Genomic DNA, 21,545 nt, shown 5'->3' with positions numbered 1-21,545 from the left:
TGGTTCCCAGATGGTAGGAGTGCTTTGGACAGTTCCTTTTGGCCTCCACACTTTGCTCTTGCCATCATTCTGATGCATGTGAATCTTGGTCTCATCTGTCCACAAGACCTTTTTCCAGAACTCTGCAAGCTATTTTAGGTAATTCTTACCAAACTGTAACCTGCAACCTCATGCTGTTGCAGCAAACTAATGGTTTGCATACTGCAGTCTAGCCTCTGTAGTTCTGTCCGTGATGTGTTCTGTGAACACTAGTCACTGACACATCCATGTATAAAACATGCAGTGATTGTGTGATTTCTACATGATGAAACCAAATAACAGTCTTTTGATGAAAGAAAGTAGCAGAAATTGGATAATTGTATATAATAAATTATTATTATTATTATTATTATTACAACTTCAAAAAGTTGACAACCCTTTGCATTCTGAAATAAAAGTTGACACGCGTCCGTTTCACACTCACAGTAGCTGGCTACACGTTTTATTCACACTACAGCACGTCGCTGTAAGCACTGAGTTTTTAAACCCAGCTGACCCACGCAACCATGTGAGAAGTCGCGCAAGGGATAGATATTTACACTAGTATATGTCTGTGTAAAAATACATTGATTTCGCATCATTATAGTTTCGAGTAGCACTCTCGCTTTGAACGTATTCTTTATAATGACGTCTGTTTCACTGATGTGCATTTGACCGTCTTGCTGTAAATACACTTCAGCCATGAACTCAAAAATCCAACTCGTTTTCGGTCCAGTCCACCTTAAGACAGTATTTTTATGTGCGCGATTTCCTGAACATTTGGTCCAATAGTAGTGGGTCACTCAAACCTTCTCCGACGTTCTTTCTGTTAGACATGTCCTGGTTGGTTGTTACGCTCTGAAACAAGATCTCGAGTACAGTTTGTTTGGGGGCAGTAGAGAGTGACAGCTTAAAAAAATTGAAAGGAAGAAGGAAAATTTGCTCTGATCACGCCATTGCTATCCGCTGTGGAGCGGAAAACTTTCCAAAACTTTTAACCTTCCAGCAGTCCTGGATTTATCCGTGTATCGGGCAGAGTCTATCCTGAAACCTTGGATATGGCAGTTTCTCACTGACTGTGCCTGTCAACCATCTCAATCTCTGAGGATTTTATGAACGAACGTTATATCCCTGGACTTATTTTAACGTGCTTCTTCGAAATCGCCAGCAAGGGGTAGAAGGACTTTGGTAGATAGCTACATTTGAAAACTTTAACAAGAGAAAATAATAATGCTGGGCCCTGTGGGGGTATATGCTGCAAAGAAGCGGAAGAAGCCTGTACAGAAAATGTAAGTTTGCTATTAAAGCAAGGACATTATTGTTCTAGCCTATATCTTTGTATTGGTTTGGTATACGGCGAATGCACCTTACAGTTTTTTCGAAAGGTGAGGTGTAGTTAAAGGTGCTGGCTAGCTTGCTTTACTCTCTGAAGTATAGCTGAAGTCACGACCGTGAATGCAAAAACAGCTTCGGGAATACTGTTTGAACTTGGTGTTTTGTGACATTTTTTACAACATACATTTGTTTCAATAAAAAAGTAAGGACGAGCTAAATAAGTACGAGCGTTTTAACCATTGTCTAAATAAGCTTCAACGGCAATGGGTTCTACACACTTATTTTATCTGTTCAGACCTCACTTATGTGCAGAACTTTGTTAAAACTTGCGCAAGCTGTTTTTAAGAGTCAGCATTTGATGTTACACAATGACAAGTCATTGTTTTTAACGCATAGTTGTAGCTCACTGTCGTGCATAGATTTTTTTTAAAACAATATATTAAAAGTGTAAGTCTAAAAGTTTTTTATCATCAATAATAGCAATTTAGAATAACGATAGTACAGTTGATCGTCGAAAAAATTAATAGTTGACGCTTTTATTTTAACAATAGTTTTATGTTAGCGAACATTAATGTATTTCATAGGGCTTACTATTATTTAAAAGCATATGAAACAATTCAGTTCTACGGATGAGCATTTATTCTTGTTGAAGTTAGTCTGTGTACAAATGTCCTTTCATAAATCTGAACGCATGCTCGTAAGAGTGTGTGTATGGTGGAGTTTGTGAGGCTACCTTAAGAGTCGGTCTTGGTGTATAGTTTTGGTCTGGCATGGAAATGGTACTCTTGCATTAATCATAATCAAGTCGCGAGCTGGCGGTGCTCTCACGCGATGCTTACAGGAGGGAGGGGGGAAGCGGGGGAGAGGCGGGGGGGTGCTGGCCCGAGCTATGTTATTGTAATCTGATATATAGTTTCTTCTCATTATGAGAACACACTTAAAAAAACTTTCTTCCTTTTCCCCAAATTAACATATTTTTAAGTCACGCAAACACGTTACACAACCGTAGCTATATAAGCAACAGAATTTCGATTCCAGCCGCCCCGTGTTGGGCTTTATTTTAAGAGTAGACTATCCAACATATTATTGTTGGGAAATCCTTTTTTGCTTAATCTCGGTAACACGGAAAAAATTATTTTGCATAGAATATAGTAGTGTTACTCTTATGTTTTAAATTTGTAGTGGTAGTATAAAAAATGATCCCGGCCCCTCCCGGGATATCCACAAATTTAACCGGTTTGGGTGTTTCATGAGGTAGCCTGCAAGTCATTGGTTGTCTTTAAATAATGTCGCTAAAAGCTTAAATCGTGCTATACGTTTAATGTGATAAGGCAATGCTAAAAACAATTGTAATAAAAATGAAGATTGCGCTTTTAGTCGCCGAATGCTTCGCCCCAGTATATGTATGCGTATCATTTGTCAATGTGGTAGTTTAGAATTATCACCTAGTTTTAATTTGTATTTGTAATGTCACACCAATCCATAATTAAATAGTTAATGGTTTGTGCAACCTACCATCTGGAGAAAATTGCCGTTCAAAAAGAACGCACAAGAGTTACCAAAAACAGCTGTATAAGGAAATCTTTGTGATGGTTTAATTTCTATAGCGCAAAAATGGCATTAATCCGTATGCAGCGAAGCATTTTGCATGCGTTACAAGGTCACGGTCCTGCACTGTCTCAAAGGGGATTCAGACGAGGGGCTGAACAGTATGTTCCGTATGTCTTAGAGGGGAATTCAATATATCCGCAATACGGTCGTGTCTTCAACATTGAGCGTTAACGTTTTTTTTTCTTTCTACACTTTATCACGAGTTCAGATGTCATTAACATTAGCTGTAAAAATCGCAATGAATGCTTAAAAGTGGATGCGTTGCACCATATCTATTAGAATATTAAATGAGAATGTCCTAGTTTGCAATTGTTCTTTGGCTTTGACCAGTGATTTGTTTTCCGGGCATTGCCCTGCAGTTTTTTCTCTTTTTATACAAATGGGAGGTTATGTAAAACAATGCAGGGTTATTAAGCAATATTTATATTTTGAGTGGTACATATGTTTTTTGTTTGTTTGTTTAGTACTGCTACCATACTGGCAGAAAGGGGCATAAACCAGTAGCCTACATCTCAAAACTGGAAATATTTTATGTACCCAATATTCAGTATCTTTGCAAACACAATTTGTGCGATAAGACGCTTAAGGAGTAATGCCACATAGTCAATACCTGTTTATGCCTTTAACCTGGCCCACCCACTGAGCAATGTATATATCCTCACCACCGTTCGTTTAAGAAAGACAGACCCTTGTACCTTCTCAGTTTTTTAAACAGAATCTCCCTAAATACCAAAATAAACGGAGTCGTCCCCTGTAACGTGTCTGGACACCGTCCTTGTTGGCAGAGAGGTGGAGGCCCGCGTTTGGAGGGTGTCTTTACAGTGAGGTGTCTGCAGCCAGCACAAAGAAAGCTATTCAGAGCGAGAGCAAATGCAGTCTGTGCAGGACATTACTGTGCCAGCGATTTCCACACCGTGTAATTTCAAATGATGTAGATTTCTTTAAATATCTCTCTCTCTCTCTCTCTCTCTCTCTCTCTCTCTCTCTCTCTCTATTGCTCTCACTCTTTTTCTCTACCATATGCACACAGAATAATTGATTTGCTGGAGTTTATATCTTTATATAATTTGCAAAACAGGCCCAGTATTTCTTCTCCTGAGTAATGGGGGCGGGGGTGGCAACCTTTTGGCTGATGTCATCATTTGCAAAGAAATGTGTCCATTTGTTTTTAAACAATCGGAAAGATATGTCCTCAATCCATCCATCACGTTTATTGTCAGGTCGGACAAAGGCACAGGTTGACTTGCGGCTGAAGGAGCGGAACCCTTAATAGAAGAGTAATGGTCATACTTCAGCACCGAATAATGCGCTTACTGTCAGTCTACAATGGCGGCATTGTATCCCTGGACTGAGCGCTTTGTCCTACACTCCCCCTGAGTCGACATGGACCTGCTATTTTGAGATACTCCCAAAAGTGCTATGAATACCAGCACAAGAAGACCACTGAGCCACTCGGAGTAACTGTTAGGTAATGAGAAATACTGGTCACGTTTCATGCTAGATAAGCCATATTTGCTTATTCACTGTGAGTGTCATAGCTTACATACAGCGCAGTACATAAGTATTTGGACAGTGACACTATTTTTGTCATTATGGCTCTGTAGTCCAGCACATTGGATTTGAAATTAAATGGTGAATATGTGGTTAAAGGGCAGACCGTCCGCTTCAATGTGAGGATATTTACATCCGTATTGGGTGTTCCATGTAGGACTTGCAGCCGTGTTTCACACAGTCTGAGTGCAGAACCAAAACAACAAAAATTGTGTCACTGTCCAAATACTTATGGACTGCACTGTAGCCTATATCTATTGAAACAGTTGGCTGTTTTTGTGAAACAACTGAGATTCGAAGAATCATTCATGCTCCAAGTCATGACCGCAGAGCCAAACATGCTACTGAAGCGGAGAGTTCAATACCTGCATGTCCGGTTTCCTAACCACTACACAACATTCTTGAACTGTCATTGTAATGTACTTCAGTAGATAGTTTTGAAGTTCATCACATGCGTTTGCCGTTACACAAAGATTTTGTTTGGTGTTAAGCATAAGAGTTAGGACCAGGGACATTCAGATATTTAGCAGGAACACTCGAGCATTGTGTCTCGCATAAGCGACGGTAACAGGAATGCACGCTAGTCTAGTTAGGTGCACAGTAGTTACAGAGTAGTTATATTGGTACGTTGCCTGCTTCATGTGAAGAGTTCTGCAAGTAGTGGCTTCATTTTCCAATGGTTTCCATGCACAGCTCTGTGAAAATATGTCTTTATTATTTCCCAAAGCGATTTTGTCATGTGGGAAGCCAGGGAAGGCGGTGAAGCTGCATGGTGGGGGGGGGGAGTTGAGGCTGGCGGGGGGGGGGGGGATCTCTTAATGGGATGGGAGGGTGGGAAGCCCAGGAGGGATGGCCCTTTTTTTGTGAATGAGAGCCTTTTCTCAGCGCGCGGGTGGTCCGTCGTCACTCTCATTTGGCTCATAATCTGGACATTTCAGAACTTTCCAGTGGCTTGCTGCGCAGGCATGCTAATCTGACTCACATCATTGGACATACTTTTCTCTTTTGCCTACTGAGGTGACAAATGCAAAATCCTTTAACCAACTTAGCGCTGTAGCATCCTGATGACAGAACAGGGCTGTAACCTGTTGGTGGCAGTCTTAGATTCCCAGGTTGCCCATTGTAGGCTTGATAAATGACCCCTGTAAAAGATCAGGCTATACGAATAGATAGTTAAATATAACCTCTGTAAGTCATTCTGGATAAGAGTACATCAAGCGTTGTATAGCCTAGCTGTATTACCTACATTTTTGCATGGATTAACCAGAATTTAATACCAGACATTTGTGTCACGTTTTTTTCCCTCTTTAAATCTAAGTACGTATATTCTTACATATATTTTTACCCATGTGACTCTTTAATTATGAATTATATACAGTGTGTATTTCCCTTGCTTTCATGCAGATTTGAACCACTTGAGTGTCCTCAGAACAGTTCTTTTTAGGTGTACAACCAATGATGGAGAATTCCAAGGTTCTGACCTTGATAATTTTCCATGCCACTTTGACAAAATGGCAACCGGTGTAGGCCTGTTTCAGAAGTGTTGTGCCCAGTGGATTACTTTCATTTGAACATGCAACGGCAGCACTACTCCAGGGTGACACTGTAGCCTAATGAACACTAATGCACTTCGGGGACAAGTCAATGACGATGAAGAAGAAAGCTACTGTGTCACCGTGAAGCTCATAGACAGGCATACACATGGCATAATTTATTTAATGATCCAAATTACTTCACTGGGTTCAATATTAGCAGATATAACAGACTTTCACTGCTCCTGCCTCACAGTACCGAATTCCATGTTGATTTATTTTATTAGTAATACCTCTCCTGGGTATTTTATCATATCAATTTAAAACGTTGTTGTGCCAGTAAACCACCCAGAATCCTCAGCTGTGAATTGACCTCACTTTCAGTTTTATTGTGTGGCACATTCCTGTTGGATATTAATCCCTGGAGAGATTGGGGCTCGTGGTTCCAGGATGATTGAGCGGGCTAATCTAGCTATGGCACACTGTTGCCACGGGAGGTTGCCATGGTAGCAGGAGACCGTGTCCCATTAAGTGGCCCATATGGCTGTCTTGGATATTCTCGAGGTGAGAACCTCCTGTTTTCTGGGTTGGACTCCGCCCATTCCTGCTGTCCCCGCCTCCAGGATATGTCAGGTGTGAGATTACAGCCTGGCACTTGGCAGCGCTCAGGCACAGTTACTTTTACACCCCTAACAAAAGCTCATTATGAAAGCACTAGCAGGGGGTTGTGGTATTTTTGGCAGAGAACCACAGAGATTAATAAACTAGAAATCCAGTGGTAGTGCATGGGGAGCGGGGGTTGGGGGTTCGGTTGGAGGGGATAGGGGGGTGTGGGGGGTTGCATACCTTATCCTAACCCTGCCTCCTGCCCCCCTACTACCACACAGATTACATTAACACGTGTGCGCACATGCATACATATGAACACTGTGATGATAACTCTTTATATGACCTCACAGATCATGTCAGCTCACAGATTTCACACACACACACACACACACATTATCTCTCTCGCTCTCTTTCTCTCTCTCTCTCTCACACACACACACACACTCACAAACACAATCAATTTGTTGTCTCCCCCGCTGACATGTCAGTAAGCAAAGATTTCCTATCAATCCACCAATCTATGTGAAACAGCTTACAAGGAGAGCTTATGAACATCTGCTTTTGGTCAAACAGAGAAAGTAAAGCAGAATTTGGCTCAGAGTGTGATGTTAACTCGTATGACTTGCAGCAGTTTATCTTTACCACAGCCTGGATGTGTGGTAATACCAGTGGGCGAGGCTGCGAGAACTTGCTGGAAATCCTTCGGTTTCCGTTTTTTCTTGGTCTGAGTGAAATCTCAGAACAAAGAACAGCTTTGAGATTTTTGGGTCAGTTGTTTAGAGGGGAGTCAACATGCATGTGAGATGGAGTTGTTAGCACTAGCTGTGCATATGTATGTGTGTGTCCTTAAACAATGAATACATTTACACCTGTAAGTGTCATTTTAGAACACTACATTTCCTTCTTTTTATTCAGCAAGACCTTTAGAGCACCAAGGTGTATACTTCCTCTTTTCTTTGCCACACTGCCTGTTTGGAAACTAATCAAATTCTGGCATGAACCTTACCTTACTTAATGTGTTATTAACTATGGGAGGCATGCTGTTCAGACTCTTAATAATGAATAATTTGGTTAGTTTTGAGACTCTTGGCCCATATTCAGCTATGGATTACATCTTATTAGGCATGCATTTAATCAAACTGGGTGGACGGCAGTAGCAGTTTAGTGAATGTCCAAAAGCAGTATACCTCCTAAAAAGTATGCAACCCAGGAATGACATTTAACACGGTATTACTATATTGAAGGCCGTAGGCCGACATCTTTTTGTGAAATTTATGAAAGCGTCTGGCCATGAACAATGTCCTCACTTTGTCAAGGCCTGATATAGAGGTTGGCAGAAAACATTTAGGGGCTACTGCTAGCCTACACCTTGCACCTGTTATGCTGTGTTTGGCATGACATTGGAACATTCTAGAAGCGTGCCCCAGATTTCCTCACCTCGTGATGTACATGTCAGCGCGGCATTCACCCAGGTGACAAAGAGAAACAAAAGCCCTTTTAGAACTGTGTAGAGCGCGACCTATCTCGGCCCCATAAATGATCAAAGGTGCTTTTCATTTATAATTCACTACTGGGTACAGTGCTCTTTGTCACAAGATGCCTTCGGCAAGTAATTTAATCCATCATTAAAGGTGTTATCGGGCTTCACGGGGATATTAAATTTTGATACAATGCACCAAAGAGAATTCATTAACCCATCCGTGTTGGACATTAGTTAAGGTGATGACTTCGGCAACACCAGTGATGGCAACCAAATGCCACCATGATCCCCTTCCTAATTGTACGCCTGTGTGTGTGTGTTTGCGTGCGTGTATAAATGGTAACCAGAGTAATTTAACTAGACATTTCAGATGGAGTACCCCCAAACAGAGTGAACTTAGTGCCTAGAAAAGGCTTCAGTGCTTGGCTTCATCCTTGCAGCCAAACCCCATCTTAAAATAGGCCTAATGCCTTTCTGTCCGGGCCATGACGGTCCACCATGTGTCCTGGTTTTATTTCTAGCTGGGCTCAGCAAATTAGGTGCATTTCAGGTGATAATCACAGTTTTCGGAGAGTTCTGCTCTGTTAAGTGCAGGTGTATAGGAAGTATGCTTGTGTTAGGCCTAGGCTAATTAAAGTTCAAATTGGAGGTAGTTCCTAAATGTAGCCTATAGGCTACATGTATTCATTGTTCTTTAGTCGTCCATTTAATGTGTACACATTCAACATAAAAACATAATATAGTAGATTGTATGTGTAAGGTATAGCGAAACCTCTGTTAAAATATCCTATATTAAATGAAAGATGTGGGTTAGGCTACATTGCAACAGAACAGACCTTTTACAATGCAGATATCTTTAGATTTCAAATCTAAATCAGCATTCAATTAACAGCCAAATTCATTAAAGCAGCAGCTTATGAAAAAAACATTGTACACAGCTAGCCCCCTTGGCTACAGAAATACAGCCCTGAATCATCATTGGTGTTTGAAAACTACCATATCTGTACCAGCTAGTCTTTTTGAAGGGCTGCAGTGGAGCATGTCTCATTTCGTTCACTCTTTTCTTTCCTGTTGCTTTTACTGTCGTCCCTGAGAAGCTGGCGGTTTCAAGGTAATCTGGGCCATTCTCGTTCTGAATAGCACTTCTGAAAGGCCCACTTCACTGCCTTTTACAGGAGGGCAAGCCACTGAGTCCACACTGTTGTTTTCTGTGCAGTTTCTGGTCTATGGATGGAACTGTCTGCCAAACTTGTCATTTACAAGAGGCTCCCTCCTGGACTGTTCTGAAAAGGCAGTCGTGTTTAAATTGGCTCGCATTCCGTAGGCTATAAACGGAAAACTAGAGTGTAGCTAAACAGAAAAACAAACAGCCTTTCTCGACATAAGGTAGAAAGTAGGGGGGAGAAACTGAAATGAAAATTTCTGTTCTTTTCTGAAAAAAGGTGCCAGCCTCGTCCGTGCCTTGCAGTACGTGTTTTGAGTGCATTCAAACTTGTCATTTGCTTGGCAGTTCTGCAAAGATTTGCTTAAAGAAACTAATAAGAATCTTGTCCCGCTCCCTTCTCTATTACCTCACTCAGTGTCGGTGTCAGAGATTGGTGGGAATCTGTTTGGGACTGCCCCAGCCTGTGAAATAAGACATCCCAAGCAAAATGACTGCATGGAGGCTTAAAGACGTAAAGCCAGTTTGAGGGCAGATAACAGATGGCTCTGCATGTTCAAACACGCCTCGGGTAAATAATTCTGCAGATGACTGCCGTGTGGTTACCTTTCATTATGCTGAGTAAAAGTGAGAAGTAGGCTATAAGGTGGCAGTACCCCACACACAGGCTGTGAATGAGCCGATCATCTCAAAATGCTAAATTACAAACTAAGCATGGGCAGGGTTAGTTTCAAAATGACTGCCCCAATTGATCTTGGTTGATTGAAATACGATAGAGACCTTGATAGTGTTTTGTAATTCTGAAAAAGAAGCATTTGGATTAGTGGCATTCGTATGGTTAATTTACACATGTATGTTGACCATTAGTAATGAAGGTTTTCTGCTTTATCATGCTTTACTGTCCCATAATACCTTGATAGTACTGCGTATAACTGGTTCACTAGACCTCCAACACTGTTACATTGTGCCTAACTTTGCATGTTTTGATCATCGCAAGAGAACTGGACCCAGCCAAAACAGTTGATACGTGTCACCGCTAAGATGGCCTGCAGTGTTCTACCACCCATATCGAAGAGACAGAACAATGGACAATCCACCTTCCTCCATTGCAATTTCACCACGGTCTTATTTTCTGTAAGCTCAGGGTCTTAGGATTTAAGCCACATAAACAACACGCATTCCTGAGTAAATAAACAATGAGGTCAACCCACGGGCACGGCAACAACGGAGGCATTCTGGTGCACACTAAAACAGTGCGGAGCGAAGTTTGAGGTCGACGATGAAATGGGGTGAATGCGGTCTATTGTCCCCTTAGGCCGTCTTTGTGAGGTCATTACGTTTTATTTCTGGGAAAGTGAAATTTGGATCTGAAGTTCTGTCTCTGGTTGCAGTTGAAATTCCCTTAGGACAGTCCTTCAAGTGAAAGCAAGAAGAGAGTTAAGTTACTGACCCACTTCTGTTGCCCCCCGCTTCACGTACATGGAGTTCACCCCCAAAAAACTCAATGGGGGATTCAGCGTACAGTGTTTTCACTTTTGCAGAATGATGATGGTAGGTTACACCTCACCATAGTTTAGCTGCTTTCTTGATCATAACTGTCATGAGAAGACTGCTGGGTAGCTTATGTCGTTAAGGGACTGTTCTAGTGTGTAGATTAGCCCCACAGTCTGCTATCTGTTGAGGCAACGTTCTGGTGCATGGATGGGCCCCATGATCATATATCTGTTAAGGCATTGCTTTGGTGTATGGATGGCCTCCACAGTCTGGTGTCTGTTTAGGCAACATTCTGGTGAATGAATGGGCCCCACAATCTGGTATCTGTTCAGTCACTATTCTGGCGCATGGATGATGGATCCATGGTGCGGTTTCGAATCCAGACCGTGTCAGTGCAGACTGTGGCTGACAGACCAGGGACGAGAGGGTGCCAGCTGGCTGGAATGACCATTTCTCATCCCACGCCAGCGACACCCGCGGGTCGTCGGGCGCCTGCTAGTTGATCCATTGAGCCACACGTCGAAGCGTCTTCCCCTGGCTCATGTCTGCCTCTCAGCCTTTCAACAAATTTCTCCAAATTCAGTAGTCAGCAGGCGGACGCGGTGTACCTGCAAACTTCGCTCGGGGGCAGAGCAAAGAGGCTGCAGTGGGGGTGCACACCCGAGCCAGGAAGATCCCGTCCCTGCAGCTAGGTTCCATAGCAACGGGAGGTCAGGTTGCGACTCCCTCCGAGGTTGTCATGGGAACTCACAGATGACGTGGTTGTAGCCGTCGGTCGCGCTGGCCCTGGACACTTTCCTTTGAGTAGCCGACCCGCTTTTTTGGCGTTAAGGTCCTTGTTAATTTACTTAATGTATTTGCTTGGCAGATATGTGCCCTCATCCAGGTAGGATACCTCAGATTACACATGCTATTCATTCTGCCGTGTATTTCCTGAGGCTTTTCAGGTGAAGCGTGAAGCATGATCCTGTTTTCATAGAGGACAAACCTGTACCTCCGCGGAGGATCGAACCCGCAGGCCTGATCCTTTTAGTTTGACGTTTCGTCCGTGTGACCTGGTCTCAGCCTATAGCGTTAGCTTTGCGAGTAGCGATTTCGGTAGTTCAGTGTTGCTTAGCTTTGCTGAGCTCTGACCTATCTCTGACATTCCACCACTCCTAAGCGCAGTCTTAAGTGAAATAGATAGGATTTTTGTGTGTTGCTACCTAAACATAATTGCTACCGTGCTACTCAGAGATATTTTTGAGTGCAATAGGTGAAGTTTAATTTTAATATCTTAAATCGATAGGATTATACGATACCAAATTTGAGTCATTTTAGATGCAGTTGCTTTGATCATAATTTTCAGCAGAGCAGCTCCGTACCTCCCTGCTCGCCCGCACCAGGGCGGTAGACATGTCTATGTCTGTAAGTCTATTACGACCCGACAGCTGGGGCTGCAGAAGCAACAGGTGCTCTGAGCGGCTGAAGCATCTCCCCGCAGTTTACGGGACTCGGAGGTCAGGGGTCGGCCTGCTCCGCACCGCAGAGGAGAGGGACGACATCGGAGCACGGCCCAGATAACTCCGCCACCACCGCCGCCGCACTAAATCACCGGGACCGCCTTTAGTCTGCCGCCCGACTGACCTTTTACGCGCCTTGTGAATCATCTCGGGTTGCCCTGATCTTCCTCAGCCCCACGCACATTCCAAACAAACCTGAGTGAGGTCATCGGCTCCTGGCACAGATTCCGCTCGGTTTACTTACCTGTGGTCTGGGCTGTTTCAGAGACTACACTGCACAGTGCTGTCTGGGTCTCTCTCCCAGTGGGGAAGGCTTGTGCGACTTCATGTTTATGCATTAAAGACAAAGTTTTCAGGCTCAAATTACAGGCATATCACAGTCATACATGTGTATACGCCAAACCACAGTCCCGAATTCCTACTCAATAGATGTCTTGAAAGGGTTTGTTATGTTATAAGCCATAATTCTATGATGGCTGTGTGTGCAATTAAATTGAATTCCAAACAAAAGACGTGCTTCTTTTCTTAGGAGCAGTTGGCATAATGTGAAATGCTTTTAAATGCTTGCGACTCCCAGTGGTTTCAAGGTGGGGCAGAAGCAAGGTTTCCATTCGCCAACAGAGTGATCCTCTCTTGTGAGTTTCCTTGTAACCACAATGAGAGCCAGAGGGAGTTTTATGCGGGATTTCCCTTTGAGGTCTGTGGAGCAATGATTGGAAAGAGAATTCCTTGTGGATATGTCATTGCCAGTGCATTCCCCCTCCCAAACGCATCCAACCACTGACCAGAGGATGCGATGGCATCCGGATTTGGCTGTAGCAACCAAACCAGCCTGCCTGGTAAAAAAAAGAAGAAGAAAAAACCTGTATCCGCAGTGACTAATGTGTTTGCTTTCTGCGTTTTGTCTCTCCCCCCACACAGCCCAAAGCCCCCGCCCTCCGATGGAGCAAAGTCGAACCCCTCGAAGCGCCATCGGGATCGGCTGAACGGCGAGCTGGACAAGCTGACCAGCCTGCTGCCCTTCTCGGAAGACGTGAGGGCGCGGCTGGACAAGCTGTCGGTGCTCCGACTCAGCGTTGGCTACCTGAAGGTCAAGAGCTTCTTCAATGGTGAGTGGCAACCTGTCCCCGCACTTAAGAAAAAGCATCAGGACAGGCAAGCCTGAGAGACAGAAAAAGCGTCACAGTCACATAGGTTTTCTTTACTGTAAACTTCGAACTTACACTGGCAACCTGACATGCTAATGCAGGAAAGAGAGGTGTTTGATGGTGTTTGCAACAGAAAGGTCCATCAGTGGAGTGTGTATGTGCTTCTGCACATCTAGCAAAAGCAATTCCCAGCGATTAATTTCCAAATGAACATAGCCTGTTCCCGAATTCAGGAGAAGCTGTTACTTCTATTTGCATGCGGTAAATAGTGTTCATATGCGATACACTGCTTATCTGTGATATATAATGCTTGTATGCAGTATAAAATGCTTATATTATGTGATTTTCCTGAAATAATCTGAAGTCTGCAGCGGTGGGGGTATGGTGGGTTCAAATCTGTAGTTCAGTCCGGGTTCCTAGAATTACTGCTGCAGTCAGTCCTCCTGGTGAAGTGTCACATGCCCGCTAGCATCCGGCAGTGCAGTAAGGTATTCAAATTCCAAAATTTGGTTCTTCATTCTGAAGAGCGATGAACCTTCCACCAGCCCCCAGTTACACCATCATTTTGAGCTGAGACAGTGGAAACGTGACTGTCTGCTCTTAATCTGTTAATCAGCAGGAGACGCCCATCTGTTTCATTGGCAAGCGCTTTGATGCGAACGTAGCTTTTGTTTTTCCCTCAAATACTATTAGGAAAGCAAGCATCTGCTCCAGCACACATGGCTAACTCAAATGGCTTCTGACAGGCAGGAGGTATGTTTTAATAAGTTTTTTTTGTTTTTTATTAAACACCGCACGCGGTCGCCTGGGTAACAACTTGAGGCAGATCAAAGAAAAGCAGGTCTTTGGAATGCCAGGCAGTCGGTATGCCCTCATGTGCCTGCTCATTCAGCCAACGCATCCTTTGGAAACAAGTTTTCGAGAAAGTCATATCTCCCACTCCTCCTTCTCTCGCTGTTTTGATGTACGATTGAACTTCACAGATTCCAGAAGCCTCAAAGAGGGCAATTGAGGGTCAAGCGAGTGACTGGAACTCCTGAACTCTGCGAACCCCCTTTGAACCCCTCCCCCCACTCTTTTCCAGACAGGGGAGTTTGGTTTGGTGGTGAAGGAACTGAGCTTCTAACCGAAAGATTGCGAGGTCAAACGCAAACGCCCTCAGATATTCTATTTCAGAAAAGGGGTAATTCCATTCCTTGAAAACCAGTGTGTGTGTAGGTTTTTGTTTCCACCAATTAGCCCGGCTCAGTTAACTTACAGACTGACTTAACAACTTTGCTTTTTTTTTTTTTTTACATACCATCCATTTTTACAGCTGGATATTTACTGAAGGGATTCATTGTGAGCACCTTTAAGAGTTCCCCACCCAGGAATCAATTCTGCAACCTTTGAGGTTAAGCCTAGTTTCGTAACCCTTGTGTTACACAGCTACCCTGTAATTAACTGTAGCAAGCCTACCAACTGCCCTTTAGTAACTGTAGCTAAAATATCGGATCATGTAAATGATAGGATTGATTAAATAATTAAGGAGTTGGCATGAAGTCCAGAAATGGATACAACCCTCCGTGCCGACCTCTATTCTAGTGCACCCTAACCAGGTGCGTGGATGAATACATCATTAAGCTAAAGGAGGATTTACAAAGTATTATAAACTTGTTATGTGTTGTATTTGGCAGATCTGCTAATTCTCTTCCTGTGAATGTGACCTTAGCTAACCTTGACTCCACCCACGATTGGTTATGTGGTCTTGAGGGAGTGTGTTACCTGTTTGTTAAGCATGTAGAAAAGGCTGAGTAGGTATGTGATGTATGCCAAGAATCCAATCCTTTGTCCGAATCATCACAACACGATCTGCGATTAAGACCTTGATTTAAAAAAATAAAAAATAAAAAAACAGAAATGGCAACAGAAACGAAAAGACAGGTTTACGGCGTCTACCTCCGCCGTTGGCTGCCGGTTCAAGGTTTGGAACACGCGGTGTGTGTCATCGGCCTCAGACCTGGAGCTGGCAGGGTGAGCGGCAGTCTGGGGCGTGGAGCGGAGGAAGGAGGGTGTCGCGAAGACGAGCGAACGGCGCTGGGTTTCGACAGGGCCCCGCCCGGAGACGGCGCACGGTCAGACGGACACTTCCCTTTCCTCACAGGAAGGAGGCACCGTCTGGCTCCTTCTGTCGGCGGGCAGGGGAGACGTTTCTCGCGCAGGGCTCCCTATGTGCTAAAACTGGGCGTGACGGGCGGATAATCGCCCGGGCCGTGTGAGCGTATCCCTGAATTCGCTGCCAGGGAACTCGGTCCCGTTCCAGGATTCCTCTCATTGTTCCCCTCCGTGACTAAAATAGCAGCAGTTAGGCACAGAATGCACTGCTGTCAACACCTGGGACAGGCTGCCGGATGCTTTGAAAGGAGGAGGAGGGGGGTCTACTTTCAGGCAGCTTGAATCCACGGCCCTTCACCAGGGACCATGCTGGAGAAGCCGTCCCAAAACAGGATATGCAGCTTTTTTTTTTTTTTTTCTTTTTCCCCTATGGGCAAGGGGAAGTAGTAGTTGTGAAGCAGAAAATCCACATTGAATTACATTATATTTCCAGGGAAGCGCATCCACATAGAAAAATATTTCCAGGGAAGCACATCCACATGCAAATCTTTTTCCAGGGAAGCACATCACTATAGAAATATATTGTATTTCCTGGGAAGCAGATCCACATAGACTTATAATATATTTCCAGGAAAGCATATCACTATAGAAATTAATTGTATTTCCTGGGAAGCACATCCACGTAGAAATATATTTCCAGGGATCTGGGTATGTTCCTGGCACATCCTGTCCAGTTTTTATTAGGAAAGGTAACACCGAGGGACTGTGCTCTGTAAGAACAGGGTCAGTTCTGAACACCTAATTAATTTCCTGGAAGGTCTGGTGCTTTGTTCTGCATAACATTGCAACTGTGATTATGGCACCATATTTTTAGGTGCAGTTACTCAGTTATTCAGATAGATAGCAAGTAAACAGAATGGATACACCTTGACTGTCATGGAACAAAGTGACAGTATGAAAAAGCACACTCGCCCCTCTGCGCTCGAACACGATCATGATTTTGCCGCGCGGGATGCAATGCTGCAGACTTATCTGCAGGATTTCCTCCAGCAGACGTGGCTTTCAGGAGGTGGCGAAATGCGCACCAACCCCCCCCCCACCCTCCCACCCCGCATTTCCTAAGCAACAGGCAGCTCGCTCATTTCCTCTGTCTCATGTGTACGCCCTCGCTTCGCTGAGGTCCAAGTTCATAATAGGGGCAAAAACAAAAAAAAAGTTTCCACAAACACGACGGGGTTTTCGTAGCTGCTTAACGCATTTGGGTGCCGGCGTGCGGCTCGTGGGAAAGGCTCGCTCCGCCCACCTCGTCCCCTCTGCGAATCTCATCTTCGCGCCTCGCGCTCGAGAAGCCTGAGCCAGAGCTGAAGCTTTAGTTTGAGGACGCCTCCTTTACATAAAATGGCGGAATGGCGGTAATGTCCCGCGTGTATGTATCGATCCCAAATGGCTTGGTCTGTGACCCGAAGGACGTATAGGGTGACCCCTGTACCTCCCTGTGGTGAGACCTGAGGCATCGTGGGTTACGAAATAAATATCTTTCAAACCAAAAGGCACAATCTTAGGAACACCCAATCTGTTATGGCACCCAGCCAGTATTGTCTAGTATCGGGCAGTAAACTGTATTTTAGATTTTTGGCGTTTATTTTTTGGCTAAATGGGGTGTAGCTCCGCCCGCCCGCTGGCCTTTTGTCTGCAGCGGGCCGAGAAGCGGACTCTCGGGCACGCGCCTGCGTTGCGTGTGAGCGGCTGGCGGCCCACCCTTCTCGCCCCGTTCCCAGAAGGCCTTGCGCCTCTCCGCAGAGCTTTGGATCTGCCAGCTCGCTCTTAAAGGTCAAGAAATGGGCGGCGTCCCGCGCTCCTTTCCAGGCTCGTTCGCTGATCTCAGATCAGCGTCAGTCCCCCAGCGCGCGGAGGAACGATCACGCGGAGACCGCGCTCTGAAATCAGCCCTTTTCAGCGGCCAGCTCCTGCTGCGTCTCTCTGTGGGAAAGAGCAGAGACTCCAGACGGGATCCGTAACGGTCGGAAAATCCGGGGGAAAAAACCTGTGGAAGGGCGAGAATTCACCACTTGGTGCGCGGCTCATTTCTCCAGAGTTACAGCGTGCGCCAGAAGAGTCGTTCTCTGTTAAGCTCCCACTCTCTCTCTTGCAAAACTGCCTTTGTAGTTTGTACTTTTTTTGCCTGTGTGTCTACAGCTTGTATTCAGCTGAGAAATAATGCAGTTGCCTTTTAGAAACGCAGCAATTTTGCCCTCTGTAAATCATTTACAGTCAGAGAATGAAATATTGCTAAATAAGATGTACATTTTTTTGGGTCTCTACCTCCCACCCTCCCTGGCCTCTCCCCCATGTTACTGGAAGCCCCAGTATCAGCAGAGCGATCAGCCCTCCTCCCCCCCTCCTCCCCCTGCTGGTTATGGGTCCAGAGGGAGTGTCCTGTGCTCTGTGGAGCATAGCGGCACGGAATGTGGGCCCTGCTGGTGAGTGAGTGGAGCTCGCTGGTGGTGCCCCCCCCCTCCCCCACCACCACCACCACCAGCTCAGAGGACCAGTGTCCCCATGTCCCAGCACGAGTCATAGTAACACCCCTGCGGTGGCCTCTCTCCAAAATCCCCTGATTTTGCAGTGCCTATTCCCTTCTCTGCAATGTCTCCGGATGTTTTTACAGCTGTGGGACTTGTGGGATGGTGGGGGTGGGGGGGGCAGTGTGTGTGTCTAGAGGGGGATTGGGGGGGTTGGGGAGGGGGTGTTAAAACCGGCCATGAAACCTGGCCTAACGACCTCCTGAAATAGGCATGCGTGACCTTCGCTCCCTGAGTCACAGCTACAAGCTGATACCCCTGGCAGCCGAGCCGAGCCGAGCCACGGAAAGCGTGAGTGATGCGTTTCAGGGGCAGTAAATCAGCCTAACGAGAGGGCCAATTCCCAGCCCCTGTCACCAGGAGGGTCCATTACCTGAAGCTGTCCCGTGGCAGCGCGTTGGGGGGGGGGGGGGCAAAAAGAGCTGAGGGGAATGAGGGTGTGTGTGTGTGTGTGTGTGTGTGTGTGTGTGTGTAGATGTTTGTGTGTGTGTTACTCAGTGTAGCTGAGTCACAGTGTTTGTGTTTATGGGACAGTCTGTCTGTGCAACAATGTGGGCATTGTAGCCTTGAGTACTGTGTTTGCGTCGGTATGTGGAGCACTCTGTACGACGGTCCATGTGTGTTTGGCTGTGTGCCGGGCATCCAGTGTGTGTGGGGTAGGATAACAACCCTACACACGTGACCCCCACCCCCACCCCCACCCCACCCCACAACCTGTGGAGACAGCTCTCTGGGAGGAATAGTGTAATGACTCAGATCAGCAAACTGGATAAAAGGTGTGCTGTGATTGGCTTCCAGCAAGACTCTGTACACACCCCCTCCCCCCCTCCCCCAGCCAGTACAGATTGAGCACATGACTGGTTGCCTAAACCCTGCTGTCCAGAGTCAGAGTCTGTAAGCCAAGTTCGGCCCAACCGGGAGGCATACCTGTACAGCATTCCAGGTTGAAGCCCCGCCCCCTGTCATGTCTGCTTCATGGATGCTCCAACTACAACGTCATGCTGCAGAGGAAGCCATACAGTTTATATTTGTTACTGGCTGCATGCGTTTTTTTGTAACTTCATTTAGAGGAACCACTGCATCTGAGAGCACCAAAGCCCTACTTGAAAGGGCAGTGTTTCTGTTCCTTTGTGGTCTTCCAGCGGGGAGAATACATTCACATACTTTATTTGGCCTGTGTGTGTGTGTGTGTTTATAAATATGTATGTATAGGCTATATGCAAGTTTATGTGTGTCTATATGTGTTTGTATATACAACTTGCTGAATACTAGATTCTGATTGGTCAAAAGGTGTGTATTAATTAAGAAATAGGCTAAATCGTGAACGAAAGGAGGGGGTGGGGGTGTTATGGTTTGAGCATGTATGGCTGCCACAGGTACTGGCTTACTTGTCGTCAGTGATGATGTAACTGCTGATAGCAGCAGTAGAACAAATTCTGAGCAGCACAGAAGCATTTAATCTGCTCAGGTTCAAGCATTTGCCTCCAAACTCATTGGAAGGCATTTAAACCTCCAGCAAGACAATGGGCCTCATTCACAAAACTTTTCTTAAATTATTCTTACTTTTGTTTTTAAAAATGTTCTTACAAAAAAAAACAGTGTAAGATTCATGACACATGTGCAGACCTTTGTTTTTGTGCATATCCCAGGTGTATGAGATGACGAGTGCTGACTGTTCATCTTATGTGCAATCCTGTTGATGTGATTTGCATAAGGAAACAGCCATAAACAAATACAGATAAGAAAAAATGTACTAATGCCGAAATGTTCTTGCTGTCTTGCATGCAGTTTACGTGTTTTTCAAAGAAAAAAACTAGAAAATTCTTGTCTGGCCAACATGCATTTATTTATGCATATATACAAAAGTCAGAGACAACCCTTTCTTTTATTTCGCTTTCAGTGAAAACCATTAAGTGAAGCCATTAAGTGCAAGTTATTTATTTTTCAGAATATAATGCAGCAAACATGTAATTAATGCATAATTAAACAAAACAATGTACAATATTCCAAAACTCCACAACTATGTACAATATCAGATTGTTCAGTGTGTAGTATATCCACCTGTTGCTGTTATTATGGCTTCCACTCTTTTCGGGACACTTGCTTCAAAAGTTTTTTGAAGAAATCTAAAGTGATATTTTTCCATGCTTCTTGTAAACACCTCTGAAGTTCTGTCTTAGAAGTTCCATTTTCTGCTTTTCTTGATCCAAGTAGTCTCAAACACATTCAAATATGTTGAGGTCTGGACTCTGGGGTGGCCAGTCCATTGTTCTGAGAGAATTCCGGCACCTTGATCTTCTTAGCAGCGTGTTTGGGGTCATTATCTTGTTGTAGAATAAATTTGCTCCCCATCAAATGTTGTCCAGAGGGTATTGCATGATATGCTAAAATTAGTTTGTATTTATCAGAATCCATGATGCCTTTAATCAAAAACAAATCACTCCAGATGTTGTTATACAGCGCCAGACTTGCACTGATCGTCCACCATTCTTGACTGATGGTTGCACACATGGGCCCGAGAGGCTTTCATTGCTTCGGCAGAGTGCACACTGCCTTTCCTTACTTTAGAAAATCTCAAATGTATACTCGTCATTTTTCTTGTCAATGAAAAATAAAATCTTCAAATACTGTCTTCATGATAATGATAGTTTTGATGCTTAGTTAAACCACCAAACACATTTTTGAATTATTATTTCATTTATTTAAAGAAAAAAAGTTATCAAACACCCATATCACCCATGTGAAAAAACAATTGCCCCCTTAGTTACTCAATCAACCAATTAAATGAAGCCCCTTAATCTCTATGGCCGAACGGCCACTTGGACATGGCGGAATAGGTCAAGGCTGGAGACACGCGGGAGGCCCCGTTTTGTTGGGGGGGTGGGGGGGTCTCCTGTTTTGGCGGCACAATAAAAGTGCTCTGCTCTCCCCGGAGCTACTCGCTCATTGTATCCCGCACGCTTTCATCTGGGGTTATTCCAGGGCGTTCTCATTGTCCTCGCTGTGTCTTTTCAAGCCATTTTGGGAGGGGCGACCGAAGCCTTTTCTTTTCTTTGAGAATCGAACAACTTCTGAAATTCGCCTGCAAGAGCTTTTTTTTTTATTTTTCCTCGACTTGTTTGGTTTTTGACCCTTTGTCCTCACGGGGATGGACACAACCGGCACCTCCTTTGTTGTTGGGGAAAAGAAAGAGCCCTGGGTTTATTCCAGGAGGAGGGCGAATGTCAATATTTGCATTGACGGGCGTCGCTGAGCACAAGGCCTTTGGAAAGCAATAACAGAAACGAGGTCAGTGAGAAAGCAAGGAGACGTGGAGTTTCACGCCCGTCCATCAAGCTCCCGGATGAGGTGCACAATGGCTGTCTGTCATCGAGAGCACAAGTGGTGGGAGGGGCCTCGGCTAACCCCTCCCACCAGTAACTGTTTA

General features: G+C 44.8%; 1 protein-coding gene across 2 annotated transcripts in view; it reads left to right on the top strand.

The window, feature by feature from the left end:
• Nucleotides 1-902: 902 nt before the first annotated feature.
• ahr2 (aryl hydrocarbon receptor 2) overlaps nt 903-21,545 on the top strand; it is a 66,945-nt gene continuing 46,302 nt past the window's right edge. For both annotated transcript variants that reach the window (XR_010328916.1, XM_064326631.1), the window contains exons 1-2: nt 903-1,307; nt 13,216-13,403. Coding sequence is in view for 1 of the 2 variants with exons in the window: in XM_064326631.1 (XP_064182701.1) it covers nt 1,249-1,307; nt 13,216-13,403 (247 nt within the window). In the remaining variant the exon portion in view is untranslated. The remainder of the gene's footprint in view (nt 1,308-13,215; nt 13,404-21,545) is intronic.

The sequence above is a fragment of the Anguilla rostrata genome, chromosome 3, assembly GCF_018555375.3.
Source record: "Anguilla rostrata isolate EN2019 chromosome 3, ASM1855537v3, whole genome shotgun sequence".
In the NCBI taxonomy this organism is placed as follows: domain Eukaryota; kingdom Metazoa; phylum Chordata; class Actinopteri; order Anguilliformes; family Anguillidae; genus Anguilla; species Anguilla rostrata.
The sequence above is the reverse complement of the archived record's forward strand: the minus strand, read 5'-3'. Positions and strand labels throughout refer to the sequence as shown.